General features: G+C 39.0%; 1 protein-coding gene across 3 annotated transcripts in view; it reads right to left on the bottom strand.

Annotated features, from left to right (window-relative positions):
* Nucleotides 1–2,838: 2,838 nt before the first annotated feature.
* Nucleotides 2,839–26,663, bottom strand: part of SNX24 (sorting nexin 24) — a 189,652-nt gene continuing 165,827 nt past the window's right edge. For 2 of the 3 annotated variants that reach the window (XM_011963711.1, XM_011963713.1), the window contains 4 exons: nt 11,786–11,880; nt 10,316–10,348; nt 9,752–9,816; nt 2,839–4,373 (listed from right to left, as the gene is read on the bottom strand). In XM_011963711.1, coding sequence (XP_011819101.1) covers nt 4,306–4,373; nt 9,752–9,816; nt 10,316–10,348; nt 11,786–11,880 — 261 coding nt within the window. In that variant the 3' untranslated portion in view covers nt 2,839–4,305. Of the gene's footprint in view, nt 4,374–9,675; nt 9,817–10,315; nt 10,349–11,785; nt 11,881–26,663 lie in introns of all 3 variants that reach the window. The other variant, XM_011963712.1, reaches the window with a different exon arrangement.

Below are 26,663 nucleotides of genomic sequence, written 5' to 3'. Positions count from 1 at the left end.
ATATATAATATATATATAAGAGCTCGCTCTCTCTCTCTTAGCTGGGCGTAGTGGCATGTGCCTGTAGTCCCAGCTACTTTGTATGCTGAGGTGGGATGATTGCTTGTTTCCAGGAGGTGGAGACTGTAGTGAGCCGAGATCATGACGCTGTACTCTGGCTTGGGTGACAGCGGGAGACCCCATCTCCAAAAAAGCACATTAATACAATTCTATTGTGAGGTTGATTAGGGAGTGGATTCGCCCAAGCTCTGTAGATGGAAGATTCAAATCCAGATCCCTTATTAACTGGTATCCTTGGTCAAGTTATTTCACTTCTCTAAGCTTCCTTTTTCTCACTATAAAGTGGAATAAGAATACACATATCTTTAAAGATGTTGTGAAGCTTCAATGAGATAGTCCATGAACACGATTTAGCCCAGTGCCTCTTGGCCCCTAAATTAGTATTCACTCATGTTAGCTACTATTTTTATTAATGTCTCTGATCTTCAATTTCTTCTTCAATAAAATGGGGCACTAAAAACTACTCTGTAAAGAACTTAACGTGATAAAATATGCAAAACCCTAGTCCAACAACATATGACATCCAGTAGAAACTCAGTACATAGGAGTACATAGGAGTATCTAAATGACGTAGAATATTGTAGCTAGGGACACCAATGATGTCGCTGTAACTGCTGTTAAGTGTAATGAAGACAGAAAATGGTTCACATTCTATAGATCAGATTTACAATCACACTCTTAGGACACAAATTTTTTTTCTGGTAAATTAGGTGTATTCCAATGACTTAACATAGATAATATGCCCTCCTTCCCATCACACAAAAATAGATGCCCCTTCCCCCTCATCAGAATCCAGTCTGTCACTATGTATCTGCACAGACAGAAAACAAACGTTGCAGACATTTTGGTTTTGAGTTAGTGCCTGCTACTTCCCTGGTTTCCACTGCTGAATTCAAAATCTGTAATTATCATCAAGGATAAAAACCAAAACAAAGCCAAAATGAAAATGATTACTTGCAAGGAGCAGAGAGACTGGAGGAAAATAGCCTTAATCACTGAACTTTATGTCCAATTCATTAAGATGGAAAAACCCTTCCTAGTAAATGACCAACAATTCCAGAAAGCAAGGATTACATCTGTATTCTTTAGGTAATTAACAGTGTCTTAATCCAGTGGGGGAACCCAAATGCATTTCATTGAACAAACAAGTGAATGAATGAATATACAACTTCCCAATTATGTCTAGGGCATCTATTGAGACCACTACCCAAATTTGTCCTTCCTGCTTCTTCAGAGTCTCTTTCTGTGGCCTCATATAACACCCCCAAGTGTTGAACAGATGTTCTCTTGGTACTGGATTCTGAAGGACTTACAAAAGTCAATAAATAATTCAAGGAGATGGCTAAAGGGCAGGTCATAAACCATCTCCCTCAATTGGTGGTCACTAATACAGGTGTTTATCAGAGTCAACTCGGTGGTGTTTCTAACTACCCAAGGACAGGTCTCTGGCCAGATTTATTGATTCAGAATCCCAACTGATTCTGATGCAATCTCTGGTTTAGAACTACTGTTTAGGATTGTAGAGGTTGCCAGGGATGTGAGACTACTAACTGGTATGTGTGCCAAAAGCTCTCCTGTACCCATGACAGACAGTGTTACTTGATCACTACACCCTTACTCTCTGAGCCTGCACTCATTCAAAAGCCTTTATTGCTTTTATTGTGGTAAAATATACATGACATAAAATTTATTTTAACCATTTTTAGTGTACAATACTATGGCATTAAGTACATTACCTTGTTAAGCAACAATCACCACCGTCCAGCTCCAGAATGTTTTCATCTTCCCCAGCTGAAACCTATTAAACACTAATTCCCCATTTCCTCTTTTCCCCCAGCCTCTGTCAACCAAAGTTCCACTTTCTGTCTCTATAAATTTGAGTATTCTAGATACTTCATAGAAATGGAATCATACAGTATTTGCCTTTTTTTGACTGGCTTATGTCTCTGAATGTCTTCAAGGTTCATCTATGTTGTAGCATGTGTCAGAATTTCCTTTTTATACATTCACCCATCACTGGACACTTGGGTTGTTTCCATCTTTTGGCTACTGTGAATATATGCTATGAACATGGATAAATGTATTAGTCCGTTCTCACATTTCTATAAAGGACTGCCCAAGACTGAGTAATTTATAAAGGAAAGAAGTTTAATTGACTCACAGTTCCACATGGCTGGGGAGGCCTCAGGACACTTATAATCATGGCAGAAGGGGAAGCAAACACATCCTTCTTCACATGATGGCAGGAAGGTGAGGTGCCAAGCAAAAGGGGGAAAAGCCCCTTATAAAACCATCGGATCTCATGAGAACTCACTCACTATCATAAGAACAGCAGCATGGGAGTAACTGCCCCCATGAGTCAATTACCTCCCGGCAGGTCCCTCTGACGACCTGCGGTCGTTACGGGAACTACGATCAATTCAAGATGAGATTTGGTTGGGGACACAGCCAAACTATTATACAAATCGCTGTTTGAGTCCCTGCTTTCTTCTTTTAGGTATATATCCAGAAGTGGAAGTGCTGAATCACATAGCAATTCAATGCTTAATTTTTTGAAGAAGTTATACCATTTCCCACAGAGGCTGCAACCATTTCACACTTCCACAAGCAATGTACAGTTACAAGGGTTCTAATTTCTCCTCCTCCTCTTATCATATTATAAATAAACATCTATGTGAATGTGTGAGAGGTTTTGTGCGTGCATATGTGTGTGTGTAAACAGACAGATACAAACCATGTTTCCAATGAAATCTTAGGAGCAGAAGACAAACTCAAATATTTCCTTGTTCTTTGTTTTTATTTAACTCCAAATAGCTAATAACATAAAAACATTAAAAAAAACTCCAATACCCAACTATTAAGTTATTTTTGGTTGACAACACTTGATTATTTAGTTCTTGCTTGTTTCCAACATGTAGTAACAGAATCTATAATAACTTTAAAAGTTTGCAGCAGGCTTAAAACCTGAATATTTAGATCCTAATCAAAAACCATGATGTAGTTATTAGTTTTGATTTTAAATACTTGCCCCCCACAAAACTTATTAAAATGAATAACCATAAATAGGCTAGCTATTAATTAGATCTCAATGAAATGCCCACATATAGCACATACATATAGGTAGTACATATGCTTTTATCCTTTACTACTCAAAGTATGATGTACAGAGGAATTATATCATAAACACCTTTAACTTACATTAACTCAACACATGAGGTCAGTGAAAAGGAAGCCATAAGGAAAATAACGTGAAATCCTGTGGTGATCCCACCTATGATGAATGCACACCCTCGAGGAAACCCAGGTGGGTGCTGTCCATCCGCGGGGTGGGTGCTTCGCTCCTTGTCAGTTCACATCTGCCACTAGCGGGGCAAGCATCTTGCAAGCCTATGATTCTAGTGTTAAAAGGTATGTGCTTTTTTTTTTTTTTTTTTAAACAAAATGACCCCTAAACAAACACCAACAACTTCACTTGGTTTTCAAACAAAGAAACAGTCCTTTTTTCCAACATGGGGGGGAAAAGCTACTTGTAGTGGATGTACAGGTTTCCAACATGGCACCCTTCTAAAGGGCTTTCAAGGATCATCCTAATAGCCCATTTTACCTATGTACTGACCTTGGAAGCAAACCCCTGAGTATGATGCAACTCCACTCTAATATCAATTAAAATGCCATGATCTTTAAAAATGCCATAATATTGTCAGTATAATTTAACTTCCAGTTTAGTTCCATCTTCACATTTAGCAGTGTGTGTCTGTGACCGTCTCCTGGTGCCAGCATTTCAGAATGTATTATCACTGGCTGAGAAAATCTCATGGTGAGAAGAGTAGTGTGTCATAAGATCTGAACAAAAAAGCTACCAAAGTTGATCAGTCTCAGTATGATTCAGGATATGATTTTTCAATTAGCAAATGGTGCGACCGAAGCAGAGAGGAGCTTTGCTTTGCTACACTCAGTGCTTCCAGGAATCCCCTGTGGCCTCCTTTTCGCGGGTTTCTATGCTGGCAGCTACACTTTACTTCTTAGACACTTGGCCTTAGACGGACCACTGCCCTGGTTCAGTTTCTATTTTTAAGAGCACCATTCTAATGGAAATGTCCCTGCCCTGAATTAAGCTGGGACTGTACACTTTACCACTAGCTAGAGCTGTTATATATCATAGCATTTAGATTAATTTGGTAAGTATTGATTTCCTTGACTGTGACTTCGAAACTTGCTTCTGCTTCTTTTAGCCATGTAGGATTTCTACCTGGGGTGTAGATGAGGGTAAAATATCCCATGGAGGACTCCTTCAATAACCACATTTGGAAAATCTGGAAAAAAAAAAAAAAAGAAAAACTGCTTTTCTTATGTGAAACAAGAATTGCATTTTGTAGAATGGAACAAGGCAAGGCTTATGGTAAACACAGGAATCTGCATCGCCAGGCGTTTGCCTGGTTGAGGATGCGCTATCAGTCATGCTGCTTCAGCCTAAAGCCACTTGAGCGCACCACCAGGCGCGGCAGGAATGTGCAGTCAGATTTGTAGCTTATTGATTTAAGGGATGTTCTAATGGTTAATGCTGCAGGGCCTCAGCTCTTTATCTGAATGTTTTCTCACGAGGAAGATGGATTACACTGGCAATTCAATTTCTAACAAAATCTCAATATACTTGAAGGAATTCCAAGATTTCTACTGGGAATACCTCACTGCAGTTTTTCCATTGTTGTTTACAGTGCATTTAGTCCAAGTTGTCTTGAGTCTACTTGTTCTATTAGACTAGCTTCAAAAGAGAGCAGTAAGATGGGAGTCTGTCTTCCTAACTTAAAAGGGCAAATTTCCAACAGAAGCCATCCTGCCAAACTTGAAAACATAGATACATTATTATAGGAGATAGGAAGGGAGGCCAGGGGTGCAGAGTATGTTGTACTATGTTCCAGTCATTAAAGTAGGTAAAATGTGAATGGATTACTTGAATGGGAACCAATCTATCTCATGGTTCAGAAGTTTAATTTTTAAACTGTATTCTGTACATAATGACATCCAGGAACTATCCTAAAGCTGAACACTTTAAAGAAATACAGTTATTACCTAAGAAAATAAAAGTGGTCCAATATTTTAAGAAAAAAAAATGTACATCAAACCTCTATTGTCAACTGTGTAAATAAAATCATTTACTAGGGGATTACTGCCTCATCAGAGGAGGCAGAAAGGCTCTCAGAGGCTAGGGGTAGGCAGAGGGAGCTAGCCAGGTGGAAAGTCTGTGGCCAGAGGGAGCCCGGAGGGTTCAGAGACCTAAATGAAGGCCAACGTAGCAAGAGAAGTGGGAATGAGGCTGGAGGGCCCGAGGTGCCCAATCATACCTGGGAAGAACAGACAGGAATTCTGGCTTTATCTAAAACTCGATGGGAAGCTATTGAGGAAGTTTAAGCAGAGTGGGACAGAGTAGAATTGTGTTTTGAAACACATGATTCTGGCTGCCAACTGGAGAATGGACTGGAGCAAGGTTAAAGCAGACACAAGGAGATCAGTTTGGAGACTACTGCAGTAGTTTGAGAGGGCAATGTGGCAGCCCAAACGAGCTTGAGGATGGAGAACCATGGAGGAATTCTAGAGAAATGAAGGGCGGGACCAAGTGATGGGTTAGATGTGGTTAGTGAGGGAAGGGGTGAAACCAAGGACGCCTCCTGGGTTTCTGGCTTGCATAATCACAGGGTGGTGGGAGAAGACTCAGAATAGGAGTAAAACAGAAGATCATCACCTTGGTCTGGAACTTGTGTTTGAGGCATCCGTGAGACTTGCCAAAGGGGAAGTCAAGAAGTGACAGAATATGGTGACCAGTTTACCTCAACAAGTATTTATTGAGAGGCCTCTGTGTCCTGGATTGGCCATGTAATAGCTGTGTGACCTTAGGTGAGTTATTGAACCTCTCTGTGCCTCTCTTTCCTCAACTGTGAAATGGATTTCATAACAGTATCTACCTTATAGGCTGTTTTAAAAATTGGGGAGACAAGCGAATGAGCACACAAAATAATGTCTTAGAAAATCTCCAACACATGAGTATCCAGTTATTTTTGGTTGATGACATTTGATTTTTCAGGGCGCGCCTTTCTCCAACATGAAGTAATGGTTTTTCATGAAATATATCTTTGAAAGCTTGTGATAGGCCTTACACATGTATATTTAGAGCCCAATAAAAAACAATAATTTAGCTAAGCTAATTTTAATTCTAATTGTATTTCTCCCACATAGAAGGGTATTAAAATCAATTGCCACAAATAGAGCTGTTGGTTAATTTTCTAAAAGATACCCAAAAAGGGAATATTAAAGGTGGCAGACATGCCTTTATTCTTTGCCACTCACAGTATAGAAGTTGATTTGAAGGTCAGTGAAATTACATCGTAAGTATATTTAGCTTAAAAGGATTCAACTAAATAAGTTAAGCAAAAAAGACATGAAGGAAAATAACATTACATACTGTGGGTAACTCCACCATGATGGTAATATGTCAAGCAGTGACAAGAACAGGGCAAGGAGAAAAATACAGCAGAGCATGGGCTGGAGAGGGCCCAGAGACAGGGAACTGAGGGAAGAACCTGAGTGATGGTGCCATTTGGGGAACGACTTGCAGGAAGGGACCAAGCAGCCCTCTGGGAGGGTGTCTGGGAGAAGGGCATTCCCGGCAGAGGGAACAGCAAGTGCTAAGGCTCTGCATGTATGTCCACCAAGAGCTGAACATATGCTAGATGCTGGGGATTTAGAGGACAAAGACAAAGAACAAAGGTAAGATAGTGACCATTACTATAAAGGAAGCAAATAGGGTTCTCTGACAAAAAGTGAATGGGATGGAGGTGTTTTAAAGCAAGGTCCACCAACTAGCGATCAGAAATAACATAATCAGCGTTTTGGTTTGTTTTCTCATCGGTTCCACTCTAAACTGTGGATTTTGGCTTCATTGTATGCATGATTTACTACAATGTCCATTATTGCCAGCATTACTCAGTAAACTGTTATTGCCTTTGATTCCCATTGAGAGGTGATGAGAAGGAAGGTGATTTAGGGCAGGTTTTGTTGTTATTTTTGTTGGGTTTTGCTTAGTTAATGAACATGTATTGTGAATGGGTGGAGGAGCTTGTGGAGAGGGAGAATCAGCACAGGCTCTCTGAAGCCGTGGCATTCAATGTGAGCCTTAGAGGGTGAGAGGCAGCCAGCTATGGGATGGAGAAAAGAAGGCTCAAGGTGGAGGAAACAGCACACCTGAGGCCCCGAAAAATTCCAGGGTGGCTAGGGCAGAGTGTATGAGGAGGTCCAGTAGGAACATGAGCCTAGAGCAGCTCACAGAGGGCCTTGCAAACAAATCACAGGTAAGAGTCTGGAACTCCCAGGAGAGAGTTGACATGGAAATACAATGTTGTGACTCAGGTGTACACACATGGTAGGCAGGCTACACACAAGGAGATTATCTGAAAGAAAGTGTAGTGAGAAGAAGAGAAGGTCTATGACAGCATTCTGGTCAGCTGCTAGAGAGCGGAAGGAAGTGGGAGAGCCAAGGAGAGACACTGTTTGAAGGAGTAGAAACCGATCAACATGTCTAAAGTACATCAGAGGCCAAGGAAGATGAGGACTGAAAAATATTATGGGCTTTAGCCACACTGAAATCACTGGGGACTTTGGCAAGAGTTGTTTTGAGTTTCCTGGAAAAATCAAATCAAAGACAAAAAAGCAAATGCTTTTCAATCTGTTAAGAGAGTATTCTCCTGATTTCTGATGTTAAAAGCTAAGAGATATTTGATTATCAGTATTTTATAAGAGGATAATGCTTAAATGTCAGATCTTTGAAGACAGACACTCCTCTGACTTTGTAGGGGGGCGGGGGTCAGTATATCTGTGAAGAAATTTCCATATGCAATATCCTCTGGAATAATAACCTTAATATCTTGCTAAGAGGCATCATAACAAAAATGTGATACAAGTAAAGTTTCTCTTTAAATTAAATGCTGAAGATTTGCAAGAATATATATCATTAGTATAACACTTCTAAGATAACAAGAATCTGATTCATGAAACTGGATTGGTCAAAATTCCAAGAAAACAGATCTGGTGACTGGTCCTCCCATACCTCCCATCCCATCCATCAAACCTGTGATTCACTTATTCTCAAACAGGAGTTCCCTTATTTTGCAAGTCTTCATCCATATTACCATGCTACCAATGATACATATGTTTTACTCTTTCCAGCTCAAGACATTTACCCCGAGGTTCCTTCCAAGAAAGTTCCTCCTGTTCTTCACTGTCAAACCAGGCATAGAGCACATGGTAGGCACTGCTCAATAAGCTGGATAAGTTGGATTTAAAGGTCATAAAATATGTTCCCTCTTCTATCAAGTATCCTGGCTATTCTAGTCTATAGTAACTATTTTACTGTCTACACTTCTGCAGGAATTTCAGTCAGATGCATGACATATCTGAGCATAAACAATACATGGAAAAAGTGCTTGTGGAGCCATTTTTCAAAGATAATATGAATAATTTATAAAACATTTAATCTATATTAGTTTGCATTATTAATATTTGTTAAATATGATATTTTAACACGACATCAACTAACATGTATATTTGTTAAACATAAGCAAATGTTATGGAGAGGAAGTTATTCTTTACTGCAAGGACAAAGAATATGAGGTCATATTCCTATACAGCAAAGGCAGCTCACTCTGATCAGGGTGCTACTAGGAAGGGTCCCTCAGCCCTTCCTAGGGAGGAGCAGGACTGCGTCCTGGCCACTTTTCTTCAAACTGACAGCTAAGTGGGTGATCTGAGGACGTGCATCCTTGCTATAGAGAGCAGTTCCCTTTCTCCTGCTCATAAGGTTTTATTGTCAGAAATAGGAAGGGTTTCAATGGATCATTTATCTATTACTATTTAGTGACTCCCAGAAACAAGATTCACTATGTGCAAAGAGCACAGAAGGAATACATAGGCAACAAGAGGTCCACCCATCAACCATCTGAGAGTGGACAAGTCAGGGACTTCCCTGGACCTCAGTTTTCTCATTTAGCCAATGATAGTATCTGTCCTGCTTAGTTCACAAGGTTGTTAAGGAATTAAGTGAGATAATGTATGCAAATGAACTCATAAAGAGATGCATAACAGAACACTTTGAGAGGGACTCTGATGAATTTAAATTTCTTTGCACAGAGAAAAGACTCAGTCGAAAATATTGATTACAATTATACTTAAATCAATTAATTGTATTTAAAATATGCAACTTTCAAAAATATACAGTTGGCCATCAAAGATGCTGTAATCTAAATAGAAATGGAGATATGCCTGCAATGTATATATACATAGATTTTTGGAAGAGGCATTTTTAAAAAGGACTAGAGCCTTGAATTTGAACCCTGGCATCTGGACAAAAATAAGCAGAGGCCAAAATGACATGATCGGAAAAATTAAGGACCATAAATACCTTTCTGCCTTATTACTCTAATTCAAAATAGTCTGGTAAGAGAGAAAGAAAAATTACATTTCCTCCTGAAAGGCTGGCCTCAATTAAAATTCTAAATGTCTCTTACACCAACAGCACTGGTTTATTGGCAGATTATTAAGCCCTGGACCAATGTCACTCTGTTAGACCTGTATTAAAAACGTGGTTTATGTGGTGCAGGGTCAGATCAGTAAAGAGCTGTTAGCAGATGACAGGTTTGATTACCGCTGGCTGCAGGCAAGACGTATGGATCCCTGAGGAACAGCAGCACAGGCTGGTGGGACAGTTTGCTGGAAAGGTCAAGAACAGGCATGTCAGCATCAGGGGACGATGGTAAACAGAAAACACTACAAACTAGCTTTGAGGGGATCAAACTGCTGTGTGGGGACGTCTCAAGGTTTATGTTCTAACAGTGTGGGTGAATAATAGCACACAGAGTGAGAGCAAACAAATGGGCACTGCTCTCATCTTCTAAACATTTCTTTGTGGAATTTGAAGCAGACATACAATCTATACAATAAGTCATTGCCGAAACGTGCTTTCCTAAAAATCTTGTAATACAATTATTGATAAAACATTCTGATTACTTGCATGAAACGATGTAGGGCTCTTATTCCTCCACTCTTAATTCTAACTGGTTACTCCTGTAATTTCCTATCAAATATTTATAATCTTAAAACCAATTTCCAAACAAAGGTTTTTAAGAAAAATATAACTTGAAACACATCGTGGGTGATTAAACATTTAGCAAAACCATAATCCTATTCCTGGCTGAGGATTAGTCCTTACCTTGACTCTTCAGACTCTGTTTCATCAAAAGATCTAAAAGTTTTGAAAAAGGAAAACAAACAAACAAACAAAAAAACCACATACGTTGAGTCAATGTTTATGCCAACAAAGGAAAAAATATCCAATATTTTTAGATGACTGAATTGGGAGATATTTTTAAGAAGAGTTGTGAGTTTCCACTGAGCCACAGCATGGCCATGCCCCATCCTAAGGAATCTGAAGACTGGAATATTCTTTGATTTCAATTTTCCTGAAGATTACTTAAAAATCCTCAGATTTTATTACCACTTTTGGGCTTGTATAATGGAGAAAACATTTCACTCAATACCATTGCTAATGTCTATTCTAAAAAATACATAAACATATACGAAGCCCAACCTCCCTGTAAACACATACAAGTTGAAACAGAACACACTGACAGCACATTATTTCATTATTTGCCAAGTATAGTGTATAATTTTTGCTCTGTAATAAGTGGAAAGTGGCCCTGAGTAAACAGTGCTCATGAAGAGCTGTGACAGGTGTTTGCAGCCCCGTCATCCAGTGGATGGCTGGGGTTTAACATGACTTTGGGTGTGGTCTGCTTGATCTTCTTGTAGTTAAGTGTGGTTCCTTCAGGCAGGTCTGAAAGCATCGAGAAAATGGGTAAACCTCTCTCCTGCATGGATTTTGAGAGTTTGTGATGATTTGTTTCCCTGTAAATGGATACAGTGTGCTATGGATGTTTCTGAAGGTCTTCTGAGGCTAGCTCAGCCCACGTCATGTGCCTGTTGCTGGGCAAGTGGCTTGCTTCAGAGTTAATTCTTCGGGAGAGCTTTTCCCAATTGCTAATGATATCAAACCTCGGGGTCCTTGGGTTTAGGACCAATGGGTTTAGACCAACAGATAGGGATTAGGATTTGTAGTTCTGCCACTGGAAGTTCCTGAGAGAGGCAGCTGGACAGTAGAGGAAGAGAGCTCACCTTGGAAGGCCTCGGTTCTGCAAGCTACAAGGCAAGAGATCTTGGGAAAGACACTAAATTCCTGTGTCTCTGTTTGCTCAACTACAAAATGAGAGGAGTTGGATCAAATCATCTCTAAGGTCATTCATAACTTTAAAATTACATGAATATGTGTACCACCAGAATATGAACTTTGCCTGAGTTTCCACTAATGAGTCCATAACATGTTATCTAGATTCATAATTCCTATCAAGTAACATCATTCTATGTAACAGCGTAATTGAAAAGATTGATTCCTTGAGTCTAAACATGGGTTACTGAACTATGGCCATTTGGCCACAAGATGGGTATGAGGACTTCAGAGGAATTCTTTTGACCAAAAGCAGGCGGCGAGCGAGTGCTGTAGCAAGCCAAAAGAGTGGGCGTGGCCGGCAGGCTACTCAGGCATCACTCTGGGCTATTTGTTAGATCAATCAGTCATTGAAGAGTAATTTAAAATACACATCCAATATGCAAACATGATTCTTACCCACAGCTTTCTGCCTTTGGTAGAGAGGGCAAGTGTCGCACATTTAGGAAATCAAGAAACAGTTTGGGAAGTTCTTCATTTTCTAAAATGACAGCCTGTGAAAGCAGAAAACAGAATTAGAAACTGAAGTGAAGTTTGCTAGGCAATCAATCAAATGAACTATTTCAAAAAGTCATAACCGTCCATCAAAGTTCTTACCAGCAACATTCCTCACAGTCAAGATGAGGAGTGGTCTCTGTTTTGCCCACCAGGAATTCAGGCTGACATACATGCTAGGGAGTGCTGGCAAATACTGCAGTTTATCTGTTCTTTCATTCAACTGGCATTTATAGAGCACCTACTATACACTAGATGCTGACTAGGGGGAGCCAGGTAGAAATGGTTCCTGCCTTCATGGAGATTCTAATCTAGAGTGAATATTTCAAAACCTGGGAACATCAATAATACTGTTAAGATATGTATATCAAATTGTCCTTACTGAATGACAAAGTGGTCTGATATACATTATCTATACGTGTGTGTGTGTGTGTGTGTGTGTGTGTGTGTGTGTGTGTGTATCTCCCCACAGGAAACCACTACTATTTAGGAAATATGGTAAGTTATTTTTTAACTGGAAGGTTTAGTCAAAAACCCTCAACTATCACCTGTTTTGGCATTAGAATCAACTGACATGTATTGCCATTTGGACAGCTCCACTCAAAGGGTCAGTAACATCTTTACTGCTAAGTGTAAATCAGCATACATGATGAAAAAAAATCTATAGAGTTCTTCCATTTAGTGAGCTCTGCTACATAGCCGGCATAATGGCATAACCATGTCACTACTCAGAGATCCAGATTACGCAACGTCAAGGAGAAATCTGACAAAGAAGTATATATCTTCATATCTATGTATTTTTAAAGTCTACCAGAGTGTGTGAACTGAACAGAAGTTTGCCACCTCCCCCTCCCCCTTTTCCAAAAGACCACAGGAGAAAAGCATCAAAGGTTGTATTTTAATCTCTGACTTCAATACAACTATTCTTAAGGGTCATTTTTCATAACTTACCATGGGTAAATTTTGTCCAGTAAGTACATGTTGTTTAAAGAACTATAAGAATTGGTGGTGAAATATCATTCACACAATTGATCAGGAATACTGTGTAGGGTGGTGCATAAGATACATAACAAGAAACAAAAGTGAGGTGAAATTCTGTACCTTGTAGATACACAGTTCTATATCACATCTTGTTTTTAGCTATGGTTCACATACTGAGTTGCCCCAATTTCTTATCAGGTTTTGTAATACTGTTACCCAGTTCAGGTCATACAAATGGGGTAGGTGACTACACAGGTTGCCAGTCCTCCTAGGCTGCCCTCTGTCCCACACTAGAGCATAGCCCTCCTGGTGTTCAGTCCCTAGAGAGGGGTCATCTAAAGAGCCACCTCCACTGGGGGCTGCTACTATTCTTTACACAGCTCACTGTTCCCATGGAAGCTTAAGGAATAAAAGATAGAAGAAAAAATTAGGGTGTTATACTTTATTCATTAAATAATAATTTACTGGGCATCTATTATGTTAGACACTGGGACATGATGATAAATCTTACAGGTCCAGTGGAGCATGGGCTGGTGAAGAAAGCTAGCAATGAACAAGTAAACACACACACTAAACAACAACTTAAACTTGCCTTAGAATATAGTGAGATAGAATGGAAATAGCGTATCACTCTCTAAGCGTTTTCCCATCTACCAATGCATTCATCCGTCCATCCCTCTGTCCCTCTCTCCATCCGTGTGTGTGTATGTGTTTACTTTCTCCTGGTTATAAAAATAGAAAAATAAAAAGTTCAGAAAATAAAGAGAAAAAAAAACCCCTCTGTTCAGAGGCATAATTTCAATACTATTTCAATTAAATTTCCTTAAATCATTTCACTTTTACCTCAGTTTTTACCTATTCGAGGACACTTTTGGGTGCCCAGAGGTCATTATTTCAGTGCCTATAACTCAAAAAGTTCTGGGAATCATCAAACATATAAAATCCAAGGTATTTTGGCTGTGACACATGTTTCAATGGTTGTTTTTTTTTCTAGATATCTGTTTAAGAGGATGATACAATACGTATTTGAATAATAAAGCTTAATGTTGTAACACATGCAGACCTGTTCCCCCAGGCAATAGTTTTAATTATCTGTACAAGTGGTAGCTTTCAGATTTAAAAAAAGACGGAAGAGTATAACATTCTTATCTCCACCCCCACCTTCTTAAAATAAATTAAATCAATAACAAGTGTGGGACACTTTTAATGACCTGAACTACTTAATTTCCAGGATCTTTAGACATGTCATCCATCACTGCAGTATGGAGGAAGACATCTCTTGAGTGTTCAGGGGGTTACTTAGGTTTTATTAATGCAAGATTTAGGGAATTTTAACAAGGTGAATTGTTTATTTGCCTTGACAGATTGGCTTACAATGCACTGACTACATCTACAGCATGATCATTAATGACAAAAGACAGGCAAAAAGCTGTTTACACTGCAACATAGGGACGGGAATTAATCCTGCTCGGCCTCCCCAGAGTTCTCCAAACAGATGATCACATTGCTTTACGTAAGATATACTGGCAAAAGCAATACAGAAAACTCCAGAAATCTGTGTGTAATTTACTTGCTAAATTTTCACTGAATATTCTCAAATAATATTTTCCATAAAACAATGACCAATATGTACTTTGGGATTTATAGTTTTAGAGAAGGCAGCATTGAGGGTTAGTTAAGCATTCAGTTATGTGGGCAGGCATATTTCCTAAGTTCTGTTTTAAAAGCTTGGGAGAAAAGAACTAATACTTCAGAGATAAAGTAAAATATAGAAGAATTTACCTAACGTAACATATTATGTACAAATGACTGTCATCAGTTGGTACAGAGATGAAAAAGAGGAATTAAATCTTTTTGTTCATACCCACATGACCTTATTCATGAGAAACTGAACAGTAAGGCTGGACCTCACAACTGTTCCACTTACAACTTCTTCAGTTTCTTGAAAGGCTTTTGCTCTGAAGGAACCACCCCTTCTTGAAGCTGTACCCTGGATCATCCTATAGAATAAAGATGTCAGTTCGGTTTTAATCTCTCAACTTTGCTCAACAATAAGCTTCTAAGTTTTAAAAAATTAAATTTTTGAATATCAAATTCTCTCTCTCTATTGTTTTAGACTGCTTATCTTTATTTTTGATTAATATCCATCCAATGATTAATCACTTTCATTCTTTAGAGAGTCAGTGTGGTGTAGGAAGTACGTGGGCTCTCAGGGAAGACTTGAGTTTGAATCCTTTCTCTTTCTATCTTAAAAGGTTATTGTGAGGATAATCTTTAATTGTGTATCAAGAATCTCAGATACACAATTAGCGATGGATAGATGCTAATTCTCTTTTCTTTGAGTATTGTTGTTGTGTGAATCCCCAACAACCTGTTTTACCAATTTTGAAGTTTGGATATTGTTCATTGAGCAAACAGAGCTTCTTGGCCCTCTATATTTCAGGGATGTTTTTGAGTATCAGATAAAAGCCGAGTATCCTGCTTGCTGGAAAACACACATACATCTATAATTGTGCTTTCAGTGGCAGGGGCTTTGTAGACCCCTGACAGCCCAGCCAAGAACACCAGCTTTTAGCTTAGACAGGGCAATAGCACTCACTGCTGGGCTCACTTTTCTTTGGCCTGGAGCCTGAGGCACTGTCGGCCGGTGCTGTGCCAGCTCCCCAAAGGACACGTTGGCCTTCTTGTTGCAGTTTTCTATCTCTTTGTCAATTAGAACCCCACTGGAGGCTATGCTGCCTTGCTATTAGAATTCATTAATGCCTTCAGCTCTGGGCTGAGTTGAAAACATTTGTCTGGCATTGAGGCTACTGTGGTAAAGGATTCTTTCTAATACACCACAATCTATTGCTGTACTGATTCTGGAGAATAATTCATATTCATGATTTCCATGTCTTCTACATATTATTCTAAAATGCAGCAGTCAGTGGTGTGGAGGGTTCCCAAAATTAACAAAACATTAAGGAAAGTATGATTTTCTACTCTATCATTGCTGGGTTAGAGTACAGCTGATGAAGCACTACCATGCTGCCCGTGCTATAAGAGGGGCATTCTGCACTGCAGGATAGCGATGGGATCAGGCCCAGTGCTATTTACTTAATTACCCAATGACTCTAGTGGTGCTCATCCCATTCCTGGAGGCAAGTTGGCACACATGGCCTGTTAACTAATTTATGCAGTAAAACATCAAGAATTCAAAATGAATGTGACAAATTTGGAGAAAAAGCTAGAAATAAATCCCAATAAATTTTACAGGTATACACACAGTGAAATACTGTGAGAAACAGAATTATCCAGATGCAAGACAGAGAGTAGCTGTTTATGTGCGAGGGTCATGGGTCTCAAATGGTAGGTCTACAAGAACTGCTCCTTCCACATGGTGTCAAATGAACTGAACAGTTCTCTCACCCCACTTAAGGTGATATTATCAAGCACCCACTGCCACCACAAAAGAGAAATAAGAATAAACCTAGGAAGAGCTAGAGGCAAGTAATGAAAATAACTAAAAGATTTCAAAATAGTTTCCATAAAATCAAGTCATCCAATATTAGGTATGAAGAATGGAACCAGGCAGTGGAAAGTCAAGGGGATAATGATCTTTAAGTTAACTAACTGTTCTGTTAAGGAAGGTGGCCACTGGTTATCCAGCATTTTCAAAGCTGCTGGAACAAGAAGAAAGTACTGTCAAAACCAGCAAGGAAGGAGTCATTTTCTAATTGAAGCATGTGCAATAAAAGTAGTAAAAGTGACACAGTATGAAAAGAATAGGCACTGAAGAGCATCAAAATATCCTGGACTCTTTAATAGACTTGCAGATTGGAGATGGCATAGAATTAACAGAGAAATGCACTAAAGAAATTTCCATCCAATTTGTCACTTAGGAATACAAGAAGACCAAAAATCAGGTTATTATGATGGTGCACGTAGGAAATTGGGTTAAATGAAAGAACCGTTAAAGGTGTGTGATAGGCTACTTGACTTACTTCAATATTACTACATCCAACTCTGATAAATAGTAAAACTGGGCAAAGAGTGTATTTTGTAAAAAACAAACAAAACAATTTTTCTTTACTCAATGCTACTCACTCTTGTAAGAATAAATGACTTTCTCTAAAGCAGACCAGATATTTCCTCAGAAATATCACTTTAAATAAAGAATTTTTAAGAAGTTAAACTCTATGAAAGCATTTATAAAAAACTTACTGCATGGGGCAGAAAAACAACACCATTACCACCAACAGCCCCTGCAAGCTCAATGTTTACTCCAGAAGAAATGTTCTTTTTATTGAAAAGGTGCAATTATCATCATGTAACACAAATCACAAAATCCCAATTTTTCTACCTTATCAGCTTTATAAAATCATGTTCCCAAAGGATACCATTGATTTGTTTCACATGTTCTTTCTGTGACATCCCAAATACTTAATTGTCAGTTATCTTTTCTTCTTCAGTAAGTAAAATGTAGTCACAAAATTACAGAGGGACTTGTTCTGCCTTAACCTTCACGAGATGCCATCATGCACTGGAAAACACTGGTAAAATATCACAGGATAACGCCATCCGACAAGGGAGACATATAAACACTGTAATGATTTCCCACGAGTTTCCATTTTAGAAAATTGTCACTAAGGCGAGCATAAACGGTGACACATCTCCACTGAGAACACGGTGAAATCGAACGCTGGCATTCTAGTTAGGTCCAAACCTACCCAGCAGCCAATTATAACAGGAATGGAACATCTTGTTGAAAACTTGGACAAGACCACTTCGCTAACCTTCTAAGATCATAGCACAGGGCTGTGTTGTTTTCACTGATTTGATCCTTTTATTCCCTTTTACACACAGACACACACACACACACACACACACACACACGCTTCTTCCCATTGTCTATCAGAGTTGTTATAAACTGTAGGGAACCTCTTCGTCACAAAAGCTAAGGTATTGAACTAAGTCAAGAGGTTTACAAGAGCACTTTAAGCCCTTCCTCCATTCCATCTAGTTTGGTTTGAAATGTCCGGCTGTTGGGGTGACAAAGTTCACCACCGCAGCTTTTCCTCTCTTCACCAGGAAAGATGCTTCATACCTTATCTACTTCAGAGATATGGCTAAAAACAGGGAGGGAGAAAAATCAATACCTCCTCACTGCAGTAACTGGGCTTAGTGTCACTGTCCTCTGGGAACCAAAACCTACGAACTCACAGAGGCTCTGTAGTCCTCAGTCTTCTACTTACCACTTCCCTGCACCTGGTCAAAATTTCACAATATGAGTCATAATCAGGTTAGCAAAGGAACACTTTTAAAAAGTCAGCCAGTAGACAGATTTAAGAAGGATCGTGACCACCTGAAAAATAAAAATCAGATGTGCTCTAAAGAACCCACTGTACGATGCATCCCCCTTTTTGTGTGTGACACCATTTGCAAGAGTGTCTAGCCTGTACCTTGGTAAAAACTGCACTACTCAAGGAATTCAAATAGATACCTGCTATGGTTTCACAGGGCTTTATATACTATCTTGCAAGAAATCTGAGGACCTACACTAAACGCTGAATGCGGTAAAGGGCCTATTTAAAATAATAATGAATCTGTGCAAAGAAATAATATAATTTGCCTAAGAAGATTTGAAAAAAAAAGGAATACCATTTCTGATAACGTGGCTAAAAGGAAAAAACTAACCATGGACAAAAGAAAGTGGAAAATCAATAGTCTTTGGAGCTATTTTAATATCAAAACTTACATTCTGTGTTTTTCTGGAATGTATTCATATAAAAGTATTCGTTTAGCACTTACTAACTACAAGCATTGTGTTGGGGACACAATGGTTAGCCCAACAAATATAGTCTCGTCCTCCCAGGGTTTATCATTGGGTAGGGAAGATGAATGCTGATTCACAGCAATGAATGTGAAATTACAAACTGAATTAGTACCTTAAAGGGGAGTAGCTAGTTTCCTTGATCATTAGTAACAAAGCACCCCTATTAACCTGTGGGGTGAAGGAGAGCTTCCCTGGGGAAGTAACCCTTGAGCTGGGAGTTGAATGAGCTAATGAGAATAATGTGAGTAGGATATTCCAGTTTGTTCAAAGGCCTGTGGAAGGTAGAAGCATGACATTAAAAAAACCCTTAAAGAAGGCCACAGAAAAAAACAAAGCTAAGCAATAAAATGGGGTCACCTAAGCTGGAGAGGTTAGGCAGGGCTTCTGGATCATGTTAAGGGTTTTCTTTTCTTTTCTCTGTAGACTTGGGAGTCACTGAATGATCTTATGTGGGTGGGTGGTAGGTAGATGGGGTATCTCACTGCACATGACACCGTCTGATTTGTATTGTGACTACAACTAGAACAGTAGTAGGTTCATCAGATCCAGGAACCATGCAGTAAATCCTCTCTTTGGCTATCTCTAAACTGCATCTTAACTAACCCATTGAGCTAATTTTAATGACTATATATTTTTCATTTCATATTTGGTTCCTTTTCAAACCTGGAAGCTCTATTTTTCTTAGAGTCTTAATCTTTTCTTACGCCCAGATTAAACGTTTATTAATTTGTTTCTGTTAGATTGCTATTTTACTTGCAGTTCTTTGGATCTAATCCTGCTGTTTTGTGTGTCTGTTGGTTCTCACTCATAGCTGTTTATTCCTGTAGTTTTCTATGTTTTGTAGTTTTGGTTCACAAGCTCATATTCAGAAAGGCTTTATCTGTGGGAATCTACTGCAGGCCAAGTTCTAGGTACGTCTTCCTTGAGTGGTTTTGCTTCTGCTCCTAGGAAGCAGATCCCTGACTGGGATCCTAGAGATATAATCAGCTTTAACCCAATGATAACATTAATTTTCTAGATTGCGGCTTCTGAGATTATGCAGGTACTGCAAACACTATCTATCTATCTATCTATCTATCTATCTATCTATCTATCTATCTATCTATCTGTCTGTCTGTCTGTCTGTCTGTCTGTCCGTCCGTCCGTCCGTCCGTCCGTCCGTCCATCCATCCATCCATCCATCCATCCATCCATCTATCTATCTATCTATCTATCTATCTATCTATGGATCCTAGGGATATAATCAGCTTTGAGACAATGGTAACATTAATTTTCTAGATTGGGGCTTCTGAGACTATGCAGTTACTGCAAATATTATTTATATATATATAAAATTTATAAATATATATAACTCTGAACTCTCAGGAAACATGGTTAGGAAGCATTAGGAAAACCTTTGTCTAGGCTCATGGATTTTTCACAGGCCAGGGGTCTCCAAAGTATATTACAGACATGTGGAGAGTTAAGCAAGATCACGAATTGTGATTCAGGAAAACATATCAGAACTTCTATTTTTACTTACTTTTAATTAAAAAATAAAAAACCTATCTTTTCTAATTTTTAGTATGTAGACTCACAGTACATGTGTAAGATTTATTATTAAATACGCACATTTTGAAGTGTTATGCTGAAACATTTTTTATTGATAAGGATGTATGGTCCTACGCCAGTAGACTTGGCCTCTGAATATAATGTACTCAAGAGTTTATAATAGCCAAGCCAGTAAGGCCCAATATATCCCTACCACAGTACTTGAAATAGTCTCTTTTATCCTTGTTTACCCTAAGGTAAACTATGTGAGGGCACAGCTCTATTACTGGAAATGCCCTTCCCACCTCTTTTTAACTGGCCAACTCTAACTTATTTTTCAAGTTTCAGCTCTAGTGTCATTTCCCTTAGGAAACTTTCCCAAACCCTCAGGTTGGGCTGTTATCTTTTTTGGTGACAAAACAATCATTTCATTTGATGTAATGTTTAATACTAGGTTGTCATATTAACTTTCAACAATTTTAATCTACCAAATATGGTAATTTTCATGTGGGTTAGAAAAACAATAACAACAATAAAGTTTCATTTAATGTCTATTCTGTGCCAGGCTCCTTATCTTATTTAATTCTCACAATACCATGAGATGTTTTCATTATCCAAATTCTACATATGAGGAATTTGGGGCTGAGAAAGGCTAAATCATTTGTGACAGTTTCTTAGAAGGTAAGGGAACAGTTGGGATTGGAACCCAGGTGTCTCTAGCTTCAAAACTACTGTTCAAATTATGTATCGGTTCCGTCATTCATTTCTCAAATATTTCCTGACATTTACTGTATGCACAATAGCACTATGCTATATAGTTTAATTCTTTTCTTATTTAATTTTATTGGAATATTTCATCTTTCCCAATATTTTTCTATTCTATTTATAAACAATTTATTCCACAGATATATTTAAGGGAGCCATTGAAATTGGCTCAATTAAAATACATTCTTGGTTTTCCTTGGATTTTAAATTTATCTTAACATCTCAACTAATTCTTACAAATACATAAAGACTTTCAGACTAAGAAAGGCAACACATTCCATTAATCTTTCTATTAAAACAACAACAACAACAAAATGACTGGGTGCAGTGGCTCACACCTGTTATCCCAGAACTTTGGGAGGCCAAGGCGGGTGGATCACTTGAGGTCAGGAGTTCCAGTTCAGCCTGGCCAACATGGAGAAGCCCTGTGTCTACTAAAAATATAAAAAATTAGCTGAGTGAGGTGGCACGTGTCTGTGATCCCAACTACTTGGGTGGCTGAGGCACAAGAATCACTTGAACCCGGGAGGCAGAGGTTGCAGTAAGCCAAAATGGCACCAATGCACTCCAGCCTGGGCGACAGAGTGAGACTCTGTCTCAAAAAAATCAAAACAAAACAAAACAAAAACCAAAGGATCTGGCCTCATAACATTTCAAAACCTGTTTGACAACTTCTGACTAGCTCAATTCTTTTCAGCAAATGACTGGGTACAATTACTTTAAAGTCACATATTATACATATTTGATCCATTTAAATTACCTGTGTATTGAATAAAAATGCACTTAAATTACACATAATAGATAATGCCAGGATTTATGGGGCATTTTCTTGATGATTTGATAGAAAAAAAATCCAAACAAATTTTAAAAACAATCATAGGCTGGGCACAGTGGCTCACACCTGTAATCCCAGCACTTTGGGAGGCTGAGGTGGGTGGATCACTTGAGGTCAGAAGCTCAAGACCAGCCTGGTCAACATGGTGAAACTCCGTCTCTACCAAAAATACAAAAATTAGTTGGGTGTGGTGGTGGGCACCTATAATCCTAACTACATGGGAGGCCAAGACAGGTGAATTGCTTGAACTCAGGAGGCAGAGGCTGCAGTAAGCCAAGATCAGACCACTACACTCCAGAAAACAGAATGAGACTCTGTCTCAAAAATAAATAAATATGTACATACATACAATTACAAAGTAGCTACGTACCTGTAAGTGAAACCTAAGATCAGGAGACTACGATATTTAATATTACTGTTTTACAACAAGCAAACCAAAACAGATTTAATAATTCAAATAAGGTGGTAAGACATTTAGTTAAATACAAGTTATAGAATGGGAGTGCTGCTTTACTACTTTATAGAAGAAACAGTAATCAGAACTAGGCTTATAAAATGTTCCCTATAGATAGCCTTAGGATACTGGTTTTTAATAAAAGATTTACAATTAGCACAGCCCATATGTGTTGATGAACTGATGTTTTTTAAAGTGTTTAAGGTGCTTTAAAACAATTTGGTCTCTCAGGGCCCTTAAACATTCCCCCAAACACCTAGTTTATTCAGCATTCTCTTTTTTTACATACTGTACACTTTGACCCAGCTCCAGGACAGCTGGGTTTCAAGTGGTATAGTCTAGCTAGATGAGGCCTCTCTAGGGATATACATTCTTACTGTACTATAGTTCAGACACAGTATACTATGCTAACATCATTTTTTTAAACGAAGACTTCCAACACCATTTTATATTTGTTCAGTTATAACACTATATTTAGTCACCTGTTTAAATGCTACAGTAATGTAATTGATGTTTTACATGATTTAGGAACCCTCAATGAGCAAACTTCAAAGTACACAGTCGTTAGTGGGAAAATAGTGGGAAATGGTTAGAGTGTGACAACAGACTTATTATAAGATGTGTAGCTAGTCCTCAGAGAAACAATGTATGAAAAGTGGCCCTTGTGGAGATGGCTCATAGGCCATAAAATAAAAAACATCTGTAAAGAAAGTTAGGAAGAGGTGCTTGGTCTCTTGGCTGCAACAAAAAACACAGTCAATGAAATTGTTCACTAAAATACACAGGGAGGAATAGTAGCCTACTGGGACAGAACACAATAGCAAGAAAGATGAGAAATTAGGGCTATCTATACATGGCTGGTAAGGACTACACAGGGGGTCCACGCTAGAACCTGTTCTCTGAGTTCAGGGAAAGAGGAACATATGTACCCTAGCTCTTCTCCCAAATCTAACACTGAAAGGAATCCTTCTATCACTTGGGAGCTGAATTACAGACATTTATTCAGGGACCTATACACAAGAATGAATATGCCCCTTTCTGGGAGTTTTCCAGATTACACCAGTCTTTTTGCACCTATGCAAGATCCAGTCTTCCCTTCTTCTTTACTAATGGAATACCAACTTTTCTTGGGGTGTGTGGCAAGCTGCCAAGCTAACAATAACAAAGAACAATATCAAAAACTGATGAAAATAATATATCCTGCCTCACTCTTCCCCCAGCATTTCCCATCAACAACCCCCGCCTGCCGCCCCCAATGCCCTCACCCCCGCCCGCACCCCGTCCCTTAGCATGTGACACAGATCTAACCGACAAAAATGTCACAAGAAGTGACTGGATGGGAAAAGTCAAAAAGCTTCCTTAAAGTGACTGGTCAGGCTGCAGCGCCCCCCATCTTTTTGCTCATGTCTCTCCCCTTTCCTCCTTCCTCTTGGCTAGAATATGGGCATGGTCTTTGAGCTTAGTTGCCATCTTGTAATTATGAGGAAAAGGTCAAAAGAACCAAGGAGATGCAATCCTTGATAATCTTGAGCCAGTGAGCCAAAACCCACAATTACCTACCACTTTCCTTCTCAGTGCTTAAGGTTAAAACTCACTTTTAGTTACGCCCTTGGATTTGGCTTGTTACCTATGGTAGAACACATAAACCCCTGACAGAGCCCTCATGCCTCTGCAGATTGTAAAGTCCTGTTTTTAGCCCATAGGACAGAATACTAAGTAGCATAATTGATACAAAAAGAGAGAGAAAGAGCAAAGAAAAAGGAATTCTGATATTCTATTTTTAATTTGCTGCTTTAGTACTGGGTAGAATACTTAGGGGAAAAAAGAAAACATAATGCTGATACGCTATTTTTAATTTACTACTTTTAAAAAGTCCATAACACAAAGAATAGCATGTGAAAAATAAAAATGCAATTAGGTTTATGCACCGTCTATAAAAAGAAAAGGCCTAATACATGAAAAATTTGTAAACCTAACCCAGCAGGTGCCAAGAACACCCATTACAGGACAGTAAAGAAATCAAGAATATAGGTAATGAGATGAACCTAAACAAAGAAAAATGTAAGCTGATTATCTAGAAAAATATCCTCCCAAATTGGGTCTTTTAAACAAATCATAGACTGTATCCCCATGGAAATGGAGTGTTTTGTTAAACTTACTTTACAAAAGAATGGCCAAACCACTGTAGAATGAGCCACAGGGAATAATTTAGCATTGGCTGGTGGAAAAAAAAATACAATTCTACTTTAATAGGTCTTTTTAATCACCAATTTTATGATGATTTAACAGCCTTCCATTAAGAGCAATTAAAGGGAGATAGCAAGGATTTACACTAATATTCTAGCAAGTTAAAATGACTTCATACTTTGAGTAAACGTTTTCTATCTTGAAGTTCTTAGCTAAGTTTGAGGGAGATATACTAATTTACCAAAAAAATAAAAAGCTGGAAGATGTGCCTCTGGTGTCTCAGGATAAAATTTGTGAATTCATTTCTCCTCCCTGCCTATGGTTATCCCTAGTATACCCCGACTAAGGAGCCAGACATCACCGGGGCTGGGCAGAGGTTCAGGAGACACAAAGGTACTCCTAAAAACAATGGAGAAACCAACAACCTAAATAGCTTGTCAGGCCTATATATTAACCACTCTAGTTGGCCAAACTGTACCAGGCAGTGGCCTACTCAACCACCCTCACCTCAGTCTGTTCCAACTGTGTCCTGGAAAGCAGGGCAGGGAAGTACCTGGGAACACCTGACAGGCATGCTCCTTTTTCCTGAATAATTTAAATAGCTCATTAAAGAAAGAGAACATTTTCTTACATGGTTTTATTTACATTATGATTAATTTCTCTTTAAAAAGCTTGTGTTTTATACGTAATCCACTTGTGTTATAACTTCCTAGCCCCTTAATGCATGCACACAGGCCAAAGAAAGTATTTGTTCCACAGACTTGGTATGCAAACTCATTTATTCAGATCTTAAAAGTACTATCTCTGTGGGCCAATAAGTTCCGACAAAGGCCTTCTGTGCAATGGTGTTGCCCCCCTACTATTAGTGAGACTTCCAATCCACTGACCCAGTACTTTCTGACTCCCATTAGCCCCCTCTAAATTTTCTGGCCTCTTGTCCAGCTTAAGGAGCTGTGATCTACCATCAGAATAAGTTCCCTGAACCACCCTCAAACCCATCAACTCCTCTTCCTCTGCTGTACTCGGAACAGCTCAGTTCTGGCTGAATCCCAGCAATCTCTCATTCACGCCACTGAGAAAAATTACAGAATACAAAAAAAGACTGGTTTCACTTTAAATTTAAGCTCTTATCCTCAAAATATGGTCCAGAAATCTTGTTACTTTTCTCTAGAACAGTAGTTCTCAAACTGTAGCCAGCATCAGAATCACTTAGAGGGCTTGTTAAAACAGTTTTAACAAGCTGTTAAACTTGGTCCAACTGAGAGAGTTTTTGATCTAGCTGGTCTTTGGTGGGGCCTAAGAATTTGCATTTCAAATAAGTTACCAAGTTTCCAGGTGATGCTGAAGCTAGTGGTCCAGGAACCACACTCGAAAACTACTTCGCTAGAAGAATCAGCCTTTACCCATTTTCAAAACTTATCCTCTTCTCCTTTTATCTCCCTCATCCCTTCCTCCACCCTCTCTCCCAGCTGATAACCACTCTTCACACTTCAAAGAGAATGCAGAAGTCACCTGGCTTGATCCTCCTCATCTTCAACCCAACAACTCTACCTATACTGCACTTCCATCAATCTTCTCCTTCTTCTGCTATAGCGGAGAAAACGTCCTTCCTTCCATCAGAAGCCAATTCCTGTATCTCTGCTCTGGCTCTCAGCCCACCCCTTGACTTCCTCAAGTATTCATTTCTTTAGTTATTTTGCTCTTCTTTCTCCTAGCTATTCACTAATTCCATCCATCCATCCACCCACCCACCCATCCACCTCCCATCCATGCATTTACCTATCTACCTATTCACCCTTCCATCTCTGCTGAATCATTCCTATCAGCACATAAACATGCACTCTCACTGTAAAACAACAGGAAAAAAACCCCTCAGAGGCTACAGCCCATTTCTCTGCTCTTCATGGCAAAAGTTTCCAAGACTGTTCTACAGATGCTGTTTCCCTTTCTTATCTCCAGTTCATTCACTCTTTCATGCTCTGCAAATTGGCTTCAGCTTCCACCATCCTCAGCTTGCCATGGCCACAGGTCTCTTTTGGGTTGCTAAATCACTGCTAACTTCACCTTATTCAGCTTCTGAGCAGTCACCACTCACCCTGACAGCCACCCTCCCACTTATCTTTTTTTTTTTTTTTCTGTGACTCTTCGGGTTTGTTTCAGATCACATTCTCACTCTCCTTTGTAGCCTCTTCCTTTTCTATCTGACCTCAGAATG

The sequence above is a fragment of the Colobus angolensis genome, unplaced genomic scaffold (genome assembly GCF_000951035.1).
Source record: "Colobus angolensis palliatus isolate OR3802 unplaced genomic scaffold, Cang.pa_1.0 Scaffold62, whole genome shotgun sequence".
Classification (NCBI taxonomy): Eukaryota; Metazoa; Chordata; class Mammalia; order Primates; family Cercopithecidae; genus Colobus; species Colobus angolensis.
The sequence above is the reverse complement of the archived record's forward strand: the minus strand, read 5'-3'. Positions and strand labels throughout refer to the sequence as shown.